General features: G+C 46.3%; 1 protein-coding gene across 3 annotated transcripts in view; it reads left to right on the top strand.

The window, feature by feature from the left end:
* Positions 1-17,500, top strand: part of LOC115203456 (A disintegrin and metalloproteinase with thrombospondin motifs 17) — a 235,254-nt gene that overhangs the window by 161,622 nt on the left and 56,132 nt on the right. For all 3 annotated transcript variants that reach the window (XM_029768142.1, XM_029768140.1, XM_029768141.1), the window contains exon 14: positions 3,991-4,118. In XM_029768142.1, coding sequence (XP_029624002.1) covers positions 3,991-4,118 — 128 coding nt within the window. The remainder of the gene's footprint in view (positions 1-3,990; positions 4,119-17,500) is intronic.

Here is a 17,500-nt window from a genome sequence, read left to right as displayed (position 1 = left end):
AGCCTTTTAACATTTTGAAAACACTACAATTTGCATTGCAAATTGGAAAATTCTCTGCGACAACAGATAGATACAATTAAGATACGTGGGTAAAATTACCAGGGAAGTCAATCCAGAAGAAAAATACATATTATAACCAATGTTGTTGAATCAAATGTACAGTGAGGGAAAAAGTATTTGATCCCCTGCTGATTTTGTACGTTTGCCCACTGACAAAGAAATGATCAGTCTATAATTTTAATGGTAGGTTTATTTGAACAGTGAGAGACAGAATAACAACAAAAAAATCCAGAAAATCGCATGTCAAAAATGTTATAAATTGATTTGCATTTTAATGAGGGAAATAAGTATTTGACCCCTCTGCAAAACATGACTTAGTACTTGGTGGCAAAACCCTTGTTGGCAATCACAGAGGTCAGACGTTTATTGTAGTTGGCCACCAGGTTTGCACACATCTCAGGAGGGATTTTGTCCCACTCCTCTTTGCAGATCTTCTCCAAGTCATTAAGGTTTCGAGGCTGACGTTTGGCAACTCGAACCTTCAGCTCCCTCCACAGATTTTCTATGGGATTAAGGTCTGGAGACTGGCTAGGCCACTCCAGGACCTTAATGTGCTTCTTCTTGAGCCACTCCTTTGTTGCCTTGGCCGTGTGTTTTGGGTCATTGTCATGCTGGAATACCCATCCACGACCCATTTTCAATGCCCTGGCTGAGGGAAGGAGGTTCTCACCCAAGGTTTGACGGTACATGGCCCCGTCCATCGTCCCTTTGATGCGGTGAAGTTGTCCTGTTCCCTTAGCAGAAAACACCCCCAAAGCATAATGTTTCCACCTCCATGTTTGACGGTGGGGATGGTGTTCTTGGGGTCATAGGCAGCATTCCTCCTCCTCCAAACACGGCGAGTTGAGTTGATGCCAAAAAGCTCAATTTTGGTCTCATCTGACCACAACACTTTCACCAGTTGCCCTCTGAATCATTCAGATGTTCATTGGCAAACTTCAGACGGGCATGTGTATGTGCTTTCTTGAGCAGGGGGACCTTGCGGGCGCTGCAGGATTTCAGTCCTTCACGGCGTAGTGTGTTACCAATTGTTTTCTTGGTGACTATGGTCCCAGCTGCCTTGAGATCATTGACAAGATCCTCCCGTGTAGCTCTGGGCTGATTCCTCACCGTTCTCATGATCATTTCAACTCCACGAGGTGAGATCTTGCGTGGAGCCCCAGGCCGAGGGAGATTGACAGTTCTTTTGTGTTTCTTCCATTTGCGAATAATCGCACCAACTGTTGTCACCTTCTCACTAAGCTGCTTGGCGATGGTCTTGTAGCCCATTCCAGCCTTGTGTAGGTCTGCAATCTTGTCCCTGACATCCTTGGAGAGCTCTTTGGTCTTGGCCATGGTGGAGAGTTTGGAATCTGATTGATTGATTGCTTCTGTGGACAGGTGTCTTTTATACAGGTAACAAACTGAGATTAGGAGCACTCTCTTTAAGAGTGTGCTCCTCATCTCAGCTCGTTTCGTGAATAAAAGACACCTGGGAGCCAGAAATCTTTCTGATTGAGAGGGGGTCAAATACTTATTTCCCTCATTAAAATGCAAATCAATTTATAACATTTTTGACATGCGTTTTTCTGGATTTTTGTTGTTGTTATTCTGTCTCTCACTGTTGAAATAAACCTACCATTAAAATTATAGACTGATCATTTCTTTGTCAGTGGGCAAACGTACAAAATCAGCAGGGGATCAAAAAAAATGTTCCCTCACTGTATGAAACACAGAGAGACTAAAGATAGGTTATTTAGGATGTTCTTTTCTTGGTAGATTTTGGGGGGAAGCCTTGCTTCCCTTGGCATCCATGAATACACGCCACTGCAGCTCTGTAGGTATTTCAAATTCATCCAATGCAAATAGCTCTGAGGTGTTTGCATCTTAGTCTGCCACTAACATCTTTTCAGTTTTCACTCTGCTACATTCCCTCGCTCTCTACTAGTCTCTCTTTCTCTCTCTCTCTGTGTGTGTGTACCTGTCTCTCCCTCTCTCTTGCTGTCTGTCACACACACAGAGAGAGACACCAACACGCTCTCACTACCTTGGAAATTTGGAAACCTCCAGCAAAGAACACTTTAGAGCAATTGAGCCTGTGTCTCAGAAAATGAAACAGGATAAAGAGAAAATGAGAGAGGGAGGGAGGAAATGACAGAAGGAAAGATGTTGTTCTGTTTTCACACATCATCACCATAACCTATCAGGGAGGTCAATCAGAGGATTGCTCTGTGGGGGGTTGTCAGCAAACCTTTTCCTAAACACCAAGTAAACGATGATGGTGGACAGTAAAGCTCTTCTTAAACACCAGGGAAATGGTGATGGTGAATCAAGAGTCTCAGTAGTGCTGATTTAGGATCAGTCTTTGCCTTTTAGATCACAATTAATAAGATTATATGGACAGGGTGGACCTGATCCTAGATCAGCAATCCTACTTTGAGCTCATGATACATGAGCTCCTAACGAGCTCTACTTCACACATTTGTTGTGGGTTATTTGTTTTGGGTTATTTGGAGAATCTTATTTGGGGAATCCCCACAGCATGATGCTGCCACCACCATGCTTCACCGTAGGGATGGTATTGGCCAGGTGATGAGCGGTACCTGGTTTCCTCCAGATGTGATGCTTGGCATTCAGGCCAAAAAGTTCAATCTTGGTTTCATCAGACCAGTCTGAGAGTCTTTTAGGTGCCTTTTGGCAAACTCCAAGCCTGCTGTCATGTGCCTTTTACTGAGGAGTGGCTTCCGTCTGGCCACTCCATCATAAATGCCTGATTGGTGGAGTGCTGCAGAGAGGGTTGTCCTTCTGGAAGGTTCTCCCATCTCCACAGAGGAACTCTGGAGCTCTGTCAGAATGACCATTGGGTTCTTGGTCACCTCCCTGACCAATGCCCATCTCCCCCATTGCTCAGTTTGGCCGGGTGGCCAGCTCTAGGAAGAGTCTTGGTGGTTCCAAACCTCTTCCATTTAAGAATGATGGAGGCCATTGTGTTCTTGGGGACCTTCAATGCTGCAGACCTTCCCCAGATCTGTGCCTCGACACAATCCTGTCTTGGAGCTCTACGGACAATTCCTTCGACCTCATGTCGGGTCTGAATAATTCTGTAGATTAGGTATTTCTGTTTTAGATTTTTTTATACATTTGCAAACATTTCTAAAAACATGTTTTCGCTTTGTCATTATGGGGTATTTATTTTTTATTTAATCAATTTTAGAATAAGGCTGTAACATAACAAAATGTGGAAAAAGTTAAGGGTTCTGAATACTTTCAGGTAGCCTAGTGGTTAGAGCATTGGGCCTGTAACTGAAAGGTTGCTAAATCAAATCCCCGAGCTGACAAGGTAAAAATCTGTCGTTCTGCCCTTGAACAAGGCAGTTCACCCACTGTTCCTAGGCTGTCATTGTAAGTAAGAATTTGTTCTTAACTGATTTGCCTAGTTAAATAAAGTAAATAAATTACTAAAAGAGCATGAGACCAGGTAGCTGATACCAACAATCTTTTTTTTAACATTTTCATATCAAAAGTCACCAGTGGTCATGTGATGTCATCACATTACATAATATATGAGCTTTCAATCAAGGGTGAAACCTCATTACATTAACCCCCTATGTGTGTTCTCTCTGTAGAAAAGCCCTGTTCCCTGCTCTGTTCCCCATCATTAATAGATTGAGATCACTTTATTGGTCAATTGCACCCAAGGTCCAACCTAAATTTTACTTCCACTTCTAATTCAACCATTCTGAAAGACACACATACACAGGTTTTGGAGAGGTGCAGGGTTAGGGGTTTAGTGCCTTGCTCGAGGGCACAGTGACATGAATGGCACCTAGGCATTGGTTGCCAGCTCACTTCCCGACAGGAAAACCGGGGATGCAAACTGGCAACCCTCCGGTTGCTGGCTCGCCTCTGTAACCGCTAGGCTATTAACCCCCTTGTGTGTTCTCTCTGTAGAGAAGCCGTGTGCCCTGTTCTGTTCCCCTGTGGGGAGAGATTCCCCCATCCTGGTGGCAGAGAGAGTGATGGATGGAACACCATGTGGACCCTACGAGTCAGACCTTTGTGTCAATGGCAGGTGTCAGGTACACAAACACATACAAACTCAATGCACGCAAATACACACACAGACAGACAGACAGACAGACAGACAGACAGACAGACAGACAGACAGACAGACAGACAGACAGACAGACAGACAGACAGACAGACAGACAGACAGACAGACAGACAGACAGACAGAGGAACAAAAGTTAATGCTATTGGCACAGGCAATTGACCAGGCAGACTTGTGTGTCGATTTAAGAAAAAGAAGATGATTTGCACATCCCACACATGAGAATCCTGGTGCTGGGCTCAAAGAATACTAAGATAAAGAAATGCTAAGACATTCCTGTAGCCATTAAGCACTGGGGAGCAGCAATATTCTGTGTCCATGCCTCTCATTTCCTTAGAAGTGCGGATGGCAATTGGCTATGAGCGGTGCATTGTTTCTGGCTACTCCTCCTACCCTTGGCCTTCCTCTACTGCCCTGCCTCACTCCCTCTGCCCTGTGACAGAATCCCTGCTCAGTTAAGAAGAGATGGTGGGACCTGTCAATTTCACCAGGTCAATGGAGAAGGGTTTTCTCTCTGTAGGTCACTAGAGAAGGGTTTTCTCTCTGTAGGTCTCTAGAGAAGGGTTTTCTCTCTGTAGGTCACTAGAGAAGGGTTTTCTCTCTGTAGGTCACTAGAGAAGGGTTTTCTCTCTGTAGGTCACTAGAGAAGGGTTTTCTCTCTGTAGGTCTCTAGAGAAGGGTTTTCTCTCTGTAGGTCACTAGAGAAGGGTTTTCTCTCTGTAGGTCACTAGAGAAGGGTTTTCTCTCTGTAGGTCACTAGAGAAGGGTTTTCTCTCTGTAGGTCTCTAGAGAAGGGTTTTCTCTCTGTAGGTCACTAGAGAAGGGTTTTCTCTCTGTAGGTCTCTAGAGAAGGGTTTTCTCTCTGTAGGTCACTAGAGAAGGGTTTTCTCTCTGTAGGTCTCTAGAGAAGGGTTTTCTCTCTGTAGGTCACTAGAGAAGGGTTTTCTCTCTGTAGGTCACTAGAGAAGGGTTTTCTCTCTGTAGGTCACTAGAGAAGGGTTTTCTCTCTGTAGGTCACTAGAGAAGGGTTTTATCTTTGTGCTGGTGGATTTAATTGTATCTTGGTTTGTCTGTGTCCTGTTTTCCCCCGTCTCTCTCCCTCTCTCTCTTACTCCCTCTCTCTCTGTCCTGAGCTCCCAAATGTCTTCTCACAATCTCTCTTTCTCTCTCTCTCTATCTCTCTCCCTCTCTTTCTCTCTCAGGCCTGCAAAGGCAAAGTTTCAATTGGCTGGGAGGTAACGGGGTCATTTTACCACTTCCTGTTTCTGTCAGGTTAGATCAAATCAAATCAAATGATATTTGTCACATACACATGTTTAGCAGATGTTATTGCGGATGTAGCGAAATGCTTGTGTTTCTAGCTCCAACAGTGCAGTAATATCTAACAATTCACAACAATACCTACAATACACACAACCTAAAGTAAAATAATGGAATTAAGGAATATATAAATATTAGGATGAGCAATGTCAGAGTGGTATTGACTAAAATACAGTAGAATCTTAGGTCCTAGAAGCAGAGCTGCCTTATCGGTCAGTGCCATCTTGCCACTAATAGCTAAGCACTGGGACACCAGATGAGAAAATAGACAGACATGGAAGACAGGATGTAGAGGATAGAGGAAGTGAGGGAGCTTTCAGATGAGAAGATATTGTCTAAAGAAAAAAAGTAGGTATGAGAGACGAAGGAAATAAGATGGTAATCATCATAATAAAATGGACATATTTAAACGCTAGACTAGTCTTTTCACCTGCTTTACACTGTAAGAGGGGATTCTCACCTCGTCTTGGCCATTTTTCTGGCCCATTCTTGGGACGCATAGCCACAGACTCAGTGGTGGATAAAAGTGTGTGTGTGTGTGGGTAGTATAGTTTCCGAAGGAGTAGCCAGCTGTTGTCAATAGATACTGGTCATCTGCTGAGCCAGCATTTGGTTCCCTACACATGGGAGACATTATGTGTCATGCTTCCCTCTACACACACATATCATAGGCCACACACACACACACATGCACACACATGCACGCACTCTTGCACTGTCTTACACACACACACACACACACACACACACACACACACACACAGACGTGTGTGTGTGTGTGTGTGTGTGTGTGTGTGTCAATAATTGTATCCATATTTTGTATTTCCTGGATTTATCCTCTCTCTTTTCATTGGCCAGCAAGAGGGGATTTCTCCTCAGTGTTCTGACAGCCAGCATTAACAAATAGAGAGAGAGAGAGAGAGAGAGAGAGAGAGAGAGAGAGAGAGAGAGAGAGATACTTGACTTGGTGCCTTCTTTAATGAGCCGTCCTCATTACACTAAAAACACCACAACCCCCCCACAAAATGAAATTTCATTCAGTGCCACCTCGACACAATCATATTACACAGTACAATACAATATACCCTCCAGCACCACATTACACAGTGCAATACAATACATCCTCCAGCACCACATTACATTACACAGTACAATATAATACACCCTTCAGCACCACATTACACAATACAATACATTCTCCAGCACCACATTACACAATACAATACGTCCTCCAACACCACATTACAATACAATACACCCTACAGCACCACATTACACAGTACAATACAATACACCCTCCAGCACCACATTACACAATACAATACACCATCCAGCACCACATTACACAGTACAATACAATATACCCTCCAGCACCACATTACACAGTACAATACAATACATCCTCCAGCACCACATTACATTACACAGTACAATATAATACACCCTTCAGCACCACATTACACAATACAATACATCCTCCAGCACCACATTACACAATACAATACGTCCTCCAACACCACATTACAATACAATACACCCTACAGCACCACATTACACAGTACAATACAATACACCCTCCAGCACCACATTACACAATACAATACACCATCCAGCACCACATTACACAGTACAATACAATAAACCCTCCAGCACCACATTACACAGTACAATACAGTACACCCTCCAGCACCACGCTTCCAATTGAAGGTCAACCCAATAAACACCACATAGAAATATACATACTAGAACTAACATAGAAATAGACTAACAAGAACATAGCCCAACAAACCCCGAAACACTCTAAACAAACACCCCCTGCCATGCCATGACCAAACTACAATAACAAACAACCTATTTTACTGGTCAGGATGTGACAGTACCCCCCCAAAGGTGCAGACCCCGCAAGCACCTCACACAAAAAAATAAACACAAAAAATAAACCCCAACACAATTTTTTTTTCCGAAACTAAAGGGAGGGAAGGGAGGGTGGCCACCGTCACCGACGGTTCTTGTGCTACACCCCCCCCCCCCCAACCTCCTACTACGGAGGTGGCTCAGGCTCCGGCCTTACTCCCCAACCTAACCTGTCCACCCCCGCTAAATGCTTATTATATTTTACCCCTCCCGAAGTCTCTGGACTAAGGCGCATCGCTGAAGACCTTAGGCTGATGCGTGTCGCTGGAGACCTCGGGCTGATGCGCATCGCTGGAGACCTCCGGCTGATGCGCGTCGCTGGAAATCTCGGGCTGATGCGCGTCGCTGGAGACCTCGGGCTGATGCGCGTCGCTGGAGACCCCGGGCTGGAGGGCGACTCTGGGAGCTCCGGACTGGAGGGCAGCTCTGGGAGCTCCGGACTGGAGGGCGACTCTGGCTGCGCCGGTTCCGGACTGGAGGGTGACTCTGTCGGTTCCGGACTGTAGGCCGTCTCTGTCGGTTCCGGACTGTATGCCGTCTCTGTCGGTTCCGGACTGTGGGCCGTCTCTGTCGGTTCCGGACTGTGGGCCGTCTCTGTCGGTTCCGGACTGTGGGCCGTCTCTGCAGGCTCCGAACTGTGGGCCATCTCCAGACGGGGCACTATCGCCGGAAGCTCTGGATGGGGCACTGTTGCCGGACACTCTGGACGGGGCACTGTTGCCGGACACTCTGGACGGGGCACTGTTGCCGGACACTCTGGACGGGGCACTGTTGCCGGACACTCTGGACGGGGCACTTTTGCCGGACACTCTGGACGGGGCACTGTTGCCGGACACTCTGGACGGGGCACTGTTGCTGGACACTCTGGACGGGGCACTGTTGCCGGACACTCTGGACGGGGCACTGTCGTCGGAAGCTCTGGACGGGGACTGCGCACTGAAGGCCTGATGCGTGAGGCTGGTACTGGAGGTACCAGACTGGAGACACGCACCCCAAGGCTAGTGCGAGGAGCAGGAACAGGACGTACTAGACTGGGCTGACGCACTGGAGGCCTGGTGCGTGGTGCTGGATTTGGAGGCGCCAGACTAGAGGCACGCACCTCAGGGCTAGTGCGAGGAGCAGGAACTGGATACACCGGGCCATGAGTAGGCACTGGAGGTCTGGAGCACACCTCCTGCACAACCCGTCCTGGCTGGATGGAAATAGTAGCCCTGCACAAGCGGAGTGCTGGCACAGGGCGAACTGGGCTGTGCAGAGGCCTGATGGCTGCCGTACGTAGAGCAGGCGTAGGGTAGCCTGGGCCTAGGAGGCGCACTGGTGGCCAGATGTGCTGCGCAGGCATCCTCCTTCCAGGCTGGATGCCCACTCTAGCACGGCACTTGCGAGGGGCTGGGATCGCTCGCACCAGACTGAGTGTGCGCTTGGGCGAGATCGTGCGCACTTCGCATACACCGGCGCTCTCCACTCCACACGTTCCCCATAATAAGCACGGGGAGTTGGCTCAGGGCTCACCCTTGGCCCAGCCAAACTACCGTGTGCCCCCCCAAAAAATGTGTCTTGGGGTGCCTCTCAGGCTTTCTTGCTAGCCGTGTCCCAGCATAGCGTTCTCTGTCCTCTCCAGCGTTCCTCCATGGTCCTTCTCCCGCTAGTATCTGCTCCCAAGTCCAAAACTCCTTGTAGCTCTGCTGCCTCTCCTTCCTCCGCTTCTTGGTCCGTTGGTGGTGGGTAGTTCTGTTACAGGTGTCGTAGGGATTGGACCAAAACGCAGCAGGAACGTGTAAACTCATCTTCTTGATTTATTAAAGAAGGAAACAAAAGAAACACGTATACAAATAACAACAAATGACACTAAACAGTCCCGTCAGGTGCACGAACACAAAACAGGAAAGAACTACCCACAAATCCCATAGAAAAAACACCCCTACTAAATAGGACCTTCAATTAGAAGCAACGAGGAGCAGCTGCTTCCAATTGAAGGTCAACCCAATAAACACCACATAGAAATAGACATACTAGAACTAACATAGAAATAGACTAACAAGAACATAGCCAAACAAACCCCGAAACACTCTAAACAAACACCCCCTGCCACGCCCTGACCAAACTACAATAACAAACAACCTCTTTTACTGGTCAGGACGTGACACTCCAGCGTCACATTACACAGTACAATATAATACACCCTCCAGCATCACTTTACACAGTACAATATAATACACCCTCCCGCGACACATTACAACTGTATATCTAACCCCTCCTCTCCAGCTGTACAGACAGCCCCTGAGCCCCCATACCTCCTGAAACATCTCCACACTGTTAATAACTTTATAATACTCAAACTCAACCCTAAGGGGTGTAGAGACCATCACTTTGAATAATATCACCGGGTCTGACCCGGTTCCTTCTTGTTAGCTATATGGCCAACTTGGCCTGGCCAAACAGAACGTTCAACAACGCTTTTCACTGCTGGAATACCTTTTCCCTGCTGGAATACCTTTTCCCGGCTGGAAAACCTTTTCACTGCTGGAAAACCTTTTTACTGCTGGAAAACCTTTTTACTGCTGAAAAACCTTTTTACTGCTGGAAAACCTTTTCACTGCTGGAAAACCTTTTCACTACTGGAAAACCTTTTCACTGCTGGAATACCTTTTCACTGCTGGAATACCTTTTCACTGCTGGAAAACCTTTTCACTGCTGGAAAACCTTTTCACTGCTGGAAAACCTTTTCACTGCTGGAAAACCTTTTCACTGCTGGAAAACCTTTTCACTGCTGGAATACCTTTTCACTGCTGGAAAACCTTTTCACTGCTGGAAAACCTTTTCACTGCTGGAAAACCTTTTCACTGCTGGAAAACCTTTTTACTGCTGGAAAACCTTTTCACTGCTGGAAAATCTTTTCACTGCTGGAAAACCTTTTCACTGCTGGAAAACCTTTTTACTGCTGGAATACCTCAGCTCCATCACAAACATACCCACAGAAAAAACAGGAACAGTCTCAGTCATTTCACAGAATGAAGAAGGAGAAAGAGAGGAATGAGGGAGAGAGAGAGAGAGATAGACAGAGACAGAGAGACCCGTTCAAATAAACGCACTGAAGGACCAGCTACAGTAGCTTCAAATACATTATTGTCCCCTCCATGTGAGGCTGAGCCATAGTCTAAAACTGTCCTTAGTCCATCAGTCCACAGTCCACTTAGCCTATAGTCCCCAGTAGGGGTAGCCAACTAGATTCACCCACAGGCCAATGTTTGTCAAAGCGCATGGTTGGGGGTCCTTTCGGTTACTGGCCCAATACTCATTTATAAAAAAGCTGCACCAATGTGTCGGAGGAAACACTGTACACCTGGCAACCGTGTCAGCGTGCATGCACCCGGCCCATCACAGGAGTCTCTAGAGCGCGATAGGACAACGACATCCCGGACGGCCAAACCCTCCTCTAACCCAGAAGACGCTGGGCCAATTGTGAGTCGCCTCATGGGTCTCGCGGGCGCAGCCGGCTGCAACACAGCCTGGTATCGAACCAGGATCTGTAGTAACACAGCTAGCACTGCGATGCAGTGCCTTAGACCGCTGCGCCACTCGGGAGACCCTACTGGCCCAATGCTCTTAACCACTAGCCTACCTGCCGCCCTATTGATGGATTGAGACGTGGATCTGTGATGCTCCAGCTGATGATTTTCTGAATGAGTCTCGACACCGGTGAGCTTCTGGGGGATGACATACACCTCGTCTGGGATGAGGTAGACTCCGTCCTCCGTGGTCTGGTACTGGGAGTAGCTAAAGTTCATGATTCGTCCCAGGCTGAGTGGGTGAGGGACACACTGGTGGAGCAGAGAGAGCATTAGCAGGGTGAATGCTCTCAGAGCCATGGCTGAGTCAGATGTGACTTCTATGAGGAAAAGGTGAAGGAATATAATGCTTCTCACTTGCTCTTGTCACAATGCTGTGCAACTGGTTTCATGTAAATGGCAGAGTAGTTCATATGCCACATACATCAGCCGCTTCTAAATGTCAAATCTAAATGGTTTGGTCTTTTATGCCTGACGATAACTTCCAAGTGAAACATTGCACAAAAACACAGTGGAAGCGTTCGTCAGTGTGCAGGTCTCCATTCTCTACAGATATAGGATCTTAATTTGATCACCCTGTTGTAGGATAACTTTTGAGGTATTTGAGGTTTAAAAAGGCTTCTAAAGTTTGTAATTTACACTTAGAAATTTCCTGACAAATGTATCAACCCCTACAGATATGTCCGTTAATTATAATTCACATAATAATTCCTATTTTCTGATGCTGCTGTTGCAAACAAATTAAGATCCCTACATCTGTAATCTATCTTAATCAATGAAGTCAAACATTGGACAGCAAAAGCTTAATGTCAATATGCCTTGTCCCTTGCTGTTCTGGTTAGTGTTTTTTGGCTTATTTCACTGGAGAGCCTCTAGCCCTGCTCATTATACCTTATCCAACCTCTCAGTTCCACCACCCACACATGTGATGACATCACCTGGTTTCAATGATGTTTCTAGAGACAATATCTCTCTCATCATCACTCAATGCCTAGATTTACCTACACTGTATTCACATCCTACCATACCTTTGTTTGTACATTATACCTTGAAGCTATTTTATCGCCCCCAGAAACCTGCTCCTTTTACTCTCTGTTCCGGACGTCCTAGACGACCAATTCTCATAGCTTTTAGCCGTACCCTTATCCTACTCCTCCTCTGTTCCTCTGGCAATGTAGAGGTGAATCCAGGCCCTGCAGTGCCTAGCTCCGCTCCGATTCCCCAGGCGCTGTCTTTTGATGACTTCTGTAACCGTAATAGTCTTGGTTTCATGCATGTTAACATTAGAAGCCTCCTCCCTAAGTTTGTTTTATTCACTGCTTTAGCCCACTCTGCCAACCCGGATGTCCTAGCCGTGTCTGAATCCTGGCTTTTGAAGACCACCAAAAACTCTGAACTCTCCATCCATAACTACAACATTTTCAGACAAAATAGAACGGCCAAAGGGGCGGTGTTGCAATCTACTGCAGAGATTGCCTGCAGAGTTCTGTCCTACTATCCAGGTCTGTACCCAAACAATTTGAACTTCTACTTTTAAAAATTCACCTCTCTAAAAACAAGTCTCTCACCGTTGCCGCTTGCTATAGACCACCCTCTGCCCCCAGCTGTGCTCTGGACACCATATGTCAACTGATTGCCCCCCATCTATCTTCAGAGCTCGTGCTGCTAGGTGACCTAAGCTGGGACATGCTTAACACCCCAGCCATCCTACAATCTAAGCTTGATGCCCTCAATCTCACACAAATTATCAATGAACCTGCCAGGTACCACCCCAAAGCCGTAAACACGGGCACCCTCATAGATATCATCCTAACCAACTTGCCTTCTAAATACACCTCTGTTTTCAACCAAGATCTCAGCGATCACTGCCTCATTGCCTGCATCCGTAATGGGTCAGCGGTCAAACGACCTCCACTCATCACTGTCAAACGCTCCCTGAAACACTTCAGCAAGCAGGCCTTTCTAATCGACCTTGCCCGGGTATCCTGGAAGGATATTGACCTCATCCCATCAGTAGAGGATGCCTTGTTATTTTTTTAAATGCCTTCCTCACCATCTTAAATAAGCATTCCCAATTCAAGAAATGTAGAACCAGGAACAGATATAGCCCTTGGTTCTCTCCAGACCTGACTGCCCTTAACCAACACAAAAACATCTTGTGGCGTTCTGCATTAGCATCGAACAGCCCCCGTGATATGCAACTTTTCAGGGAAGTTAGAAACCAATATACACAGGCAGTTAGAAAAGCCAAGGCAAGAAATTTGCTTCCTGCAACACAAACTCAAAAAAGTTCCGGGACACTGTAAAGACCTTGGAGAATAAGAGCACCTCCTCCCAGCTGCCCACTGCACTGAGGATAGGAAACTCTGTCACCACCGATAAATCCACTATAATTGAGAATTTCAATAAGAATTTTTCTACAGCTGGCCATGCTTTCCACCTGGCTACCCCTACTCCGGTCAACAGCACTGCATCCCCCACAGCAACTCGCCCAAGCCATCCCCATATCTCCTTCTCCCAAATCCAGTCAGCTGATGTTCTGAAAGAGCTGCAAAATCTGGACCCATACAAATCAGCTGGGCTAGACAATCTGGACCCTTTCTTTCTAAAATTATCTGCCGAAATTGTTGCAACCCCTATTACTAGCCTGTTCAAACTGTCTTTCGTATTGTCTGAGAGTCCCAAAGATTGGAAAGCAGCTGCAGTCATCCGCCTCTTCAAATGGGGACACACTCTTGACCCAAACTGCTACAGACCCATATCTATCCTACCCTGCCTTTCTAAAGTCTTCCAAAGCCAAGTCAACAAACAGATTACCGACCATTTCGAATCCCACCGCACCTTCTCCGCTAAGCAATCTGGTTTCAGAGCTGGTCATGGGTGCACCTCAGCCATGCTCAAGATCCTAAATGATATCTTAACCGCCATCGATAAGAAACAATACTGTGTTGCCGTATTCACTGACTCTGTCAATCACCACATCCTCATCGGCAGACTCAATAGCCTTGGTTTCTCAAATGATTGCCTCGCCTGGTTCACCAACTACTTCTCCGATAGAGTTCAGTGTGTCAAATCGGAGGGCCTGTTGTCCGGGCCTCTGGCAGTCTCTATGGGGGTGCCACAGGGTTCAATTCTTGGGCCGACTCTATTCTGTGTATACATCAATGATGTCGCTCTTGCTGCTGGTGAGTCTCTGATCCACCTCTACGCAGACGACACCATTCTGTACACTTCTGGCCCTTCTTTGGACACTGTGTTAACTACCCTCCAGACGAGCTTCAATGCCATACAACTCTCCTTCCGTAGCCTCCAACTGCTCTTAAATACAAGTAAAACTAAATGCATGCTCTTCAACTGATCGCTGCCTGCACCTGCCCGCTTGTCCAGTATCACTACTCTGGACGGTTCTGACTTAGAATATGTGGACAACTACAAATACCTAGGTGTCTGGTTAGACTGTAAACTCTCCTTCCAGACTCACATCAAACATCTCCAATCCAAAGTTAAATCTAGAATTGGCTTCCTATTTCTCAACAAAGCATCTTTCACTCATGCTGCCAAACATACCCTCGTAAAACTGACCATCCTACCGATCCTCGACTTTGGCGATGTCATTTACAAAATAGCCTCCAACACGCTACTCAATAAATTGGATGCAGTCTATCACAGTGCCATCCGTTTTGTCACCAAAGCTCCATATACTACCCACCACTGCAACCTGTACGCTCTCGTTGGCTGGCCCTTGCTTCATACTCGTCGCCAAACCCACTGTCTCCAGGTCATCTACAAGACCCTGCTAGGTAAAGTTCCCCCTAATCTCAGCTCGCTGGTCACCATAGCAGCACCCACCTGCAGCACGCGCTCCAGCAGGTATATCTCTCTGGTCACCCCCAAAACCAATTCCTCTTTCCGCCGCCTCTCCTTCCAGTTCTCTGCTGCCAATGATTGGAACGAACTACAAAAATCTCTAAAACTGAAAACACATCTCCCTCACCCTTAAGCACCAGCTGTCAGAGCAGCTCACTGATTACTGCACCTGTACATAGACCATCTATAATTTAGCCCAAACAACTACCTCTTCCCCTACTGTATTTATTTATTTATTTTGCTCCTTTGCACCCCATTATTTCTATTTCTACTTTGCACTTTCTTCCACTGCAAATCTACCATTCCAGTGTTTTACTTGCTATATTGTATTTACTTCGCCACCATGGCCTTTTTTGCCTTTACCTCCCTTATCTCACCTCATTTGCTCACTTTGTATATAGACTTATTTTTGTACTATGTTATTGAATGTTTGTTTGTTTTACTCCATGTGTAACTCTGGGTTGTTGTATGTGTCAAACTGCTTGCTTTATCTTGGCCAGGTCGCAATTGTAAATGAGAACTTGTTCTCAACTTGCCTACCTGGTTAAATAAAGGTGAAATAAATAAAATAAAAATAAAAAAGCGGACAGTGATGCCAGGCCATAAAACGTGTTTCGCCTTACATTTACAATGTAAAACTTAGCATCCACAATCATAGTGGAGATAATTTGACTAATCAATTTAGTCATTCAAGTAATGGCAAAGCATATAACATTGATTGTAGCAGTGTGTGTGTATGTGTGTATGTGTGTGTGTGTGTGTGTGTGTGTGTGTGCGTGCGTGCGTGCGTGTGTGTGTGCGTATGTGTGTGTGCGTATGTGTGTGTGTGCGTGCGTGCGTGCGTGTGTGTGTGTGTGTGTGCGTGCGTGCGTGCGTGCGTGTGTGTGCATATGTGTGTGTGCGTGCGTGCGCGTGTGTGTGCATATGTGTGTGTGCGTGCGTGCGTGCGTGTGTGTGTGTGTGTGTGTGTGTGTGTGCGTGCGTGCGTGCGTGTGTGTGTGCGTATGTGTGTGTGCGTGCGTGCGCGTGTGTGTGTGTGTGTGTGTGTGTGTGTGTGCGTGCGTGCGTGCGTGCGTGTGTGTGTGTGTGCGTATGTGTGTGTGCGTATGTGCGTGCGTGCGTGTGTGTGTGTGTTTGTGTGTGTGTGTGTGTGTGTGTGTGTGTGTGTGTGTGTGTGTGTGTGTGTGTGTGTGTGTGTGAGTGTGTGCGTGCGTGCGTGTGTGTGTGTGTGCTAGCTGCCAGGCAGGAAGTATGTTGTCATTAGTACCCTACTGTCCAGTGGTGGAGTGTTATGGCTGATTGCTCCAATATGTCATCTTCTCATTTTACTCAAACATGTATGGATGCACACACACACACACACACACACACACACACACACTCACACCAAAGCTAGTCTCTTTCCCACACTCCATCCTCTTCCTATCCTCTCTCTTTTCCTTCTCTCAATCCTTCTACTATTCTATTCCTTCCTCTCCTCTCTATGTATCTTCCTCTTTCCTCCTCTTTCCTCTCCTCTCTGTATCCTCCTCTTTCCCCCTCCTATCCAAGCAAATAAATTTATAAAGCCCTTCTTACATCAGCTGATGTCACAAAGTGCTGTACTGAAACCCAGCCTAAAACCCCAAACAGCAAGCAATGCAGGTGTAGAAGCACGGTGTCTACGAAAAACTCCCTAGAACGGCAGGAACCTAGGAAGAAACCTAGAGAGGAACCAGGCTATGAGGAGTGTGCCAGGTGGAGATTATAACAGAACATTGCCAAGATGTTCAAATGTTCATAGATGACCAGCAGTGTCAAATAATAATAATAATCACAGTAGTTGTCGAGGGTGCAACAGGTCAGCACCTCAGGAGTAAATGTCAGTTGGCTTTTCATACTCATTGAGAGTATCTCTACCACTCCTGCTGTCTCTAGAGTTGATATTCTTGTTTGTGTTTTACTGTTTGTGCTGCTTGGGAGTGTGTAAATGGCTTTGGGTAATTGGAGTTGTTTGTGAGTACACAGCTGGTTTAACTCTGTGATAATTGCTGGGAAGGATTAAACAATCCCTAAACATACAATAGGTTATGTGCTGGTGAATCTAGACTAATATCACTCGCCTTTGATGTCTGAACGTATTATAGCTTCCCTTTCCGTTTTTACAATGAACCAACTTGTTGTTTTTCCCACATTGTTCTGGGGTCGTATTCATAACGTTTCTTCCTTTTAGATACTAATTAATAAGATTATACAGACTGGGGGGAACTGATCCTAGATCAGCACTCCTACTATGAATAAAGGCCCTGATTCTCCAAGTCCCTCTGCTTCCTCTGTCCTTATTGACTGGCCCTTGAAGATCTGAGAGGATTGAATAGGTGGCAGTTCCTCTCTACTCTATCAGACATACTAGATGGAGCTATTGGGATGTTTTGTACATCTATCTAATAGTTTCAAATCCATGATGAGAAGTCAGTGAGGGGAGGGGAGTGAGTTAGAGAGGATCGGAACAGCCTTTTCCTATTTCACTAGCATTGTTTTGGAGTCAGAATGCAGTCCGCTAGTTGACCGATAGTCCGGTCAGTGTTTATTCAGAGATGGACTTCATTAGAATGCGCTTGCATTCCAATCAATATATCCTACCTTCTGACGTGTACTCTTGTTTACGACTTCCCACACATCTAAAAGCATAGAGTTTACA

The sequence above is a fragment of the Salmo trutta genome, chromosome 12 (assembly GCF_901001165.1).
Source record: "Salmo trutta chromosome 12, fSalTru1.1, whole genome shotgun sequence".
Classification (NCBI taxonomy): domain Eukaryota; kingdom Metazoa; phylum Chordata; class Actinopteri; order Salmoniformes; family Salmonidae; genus Salmo; species Salmo trutta.
The sequence above is the reverse complement of the archived record's forward strand: the minus strand, read 5'-3'. Positions and strand labels throughout refer to the sequence as shown.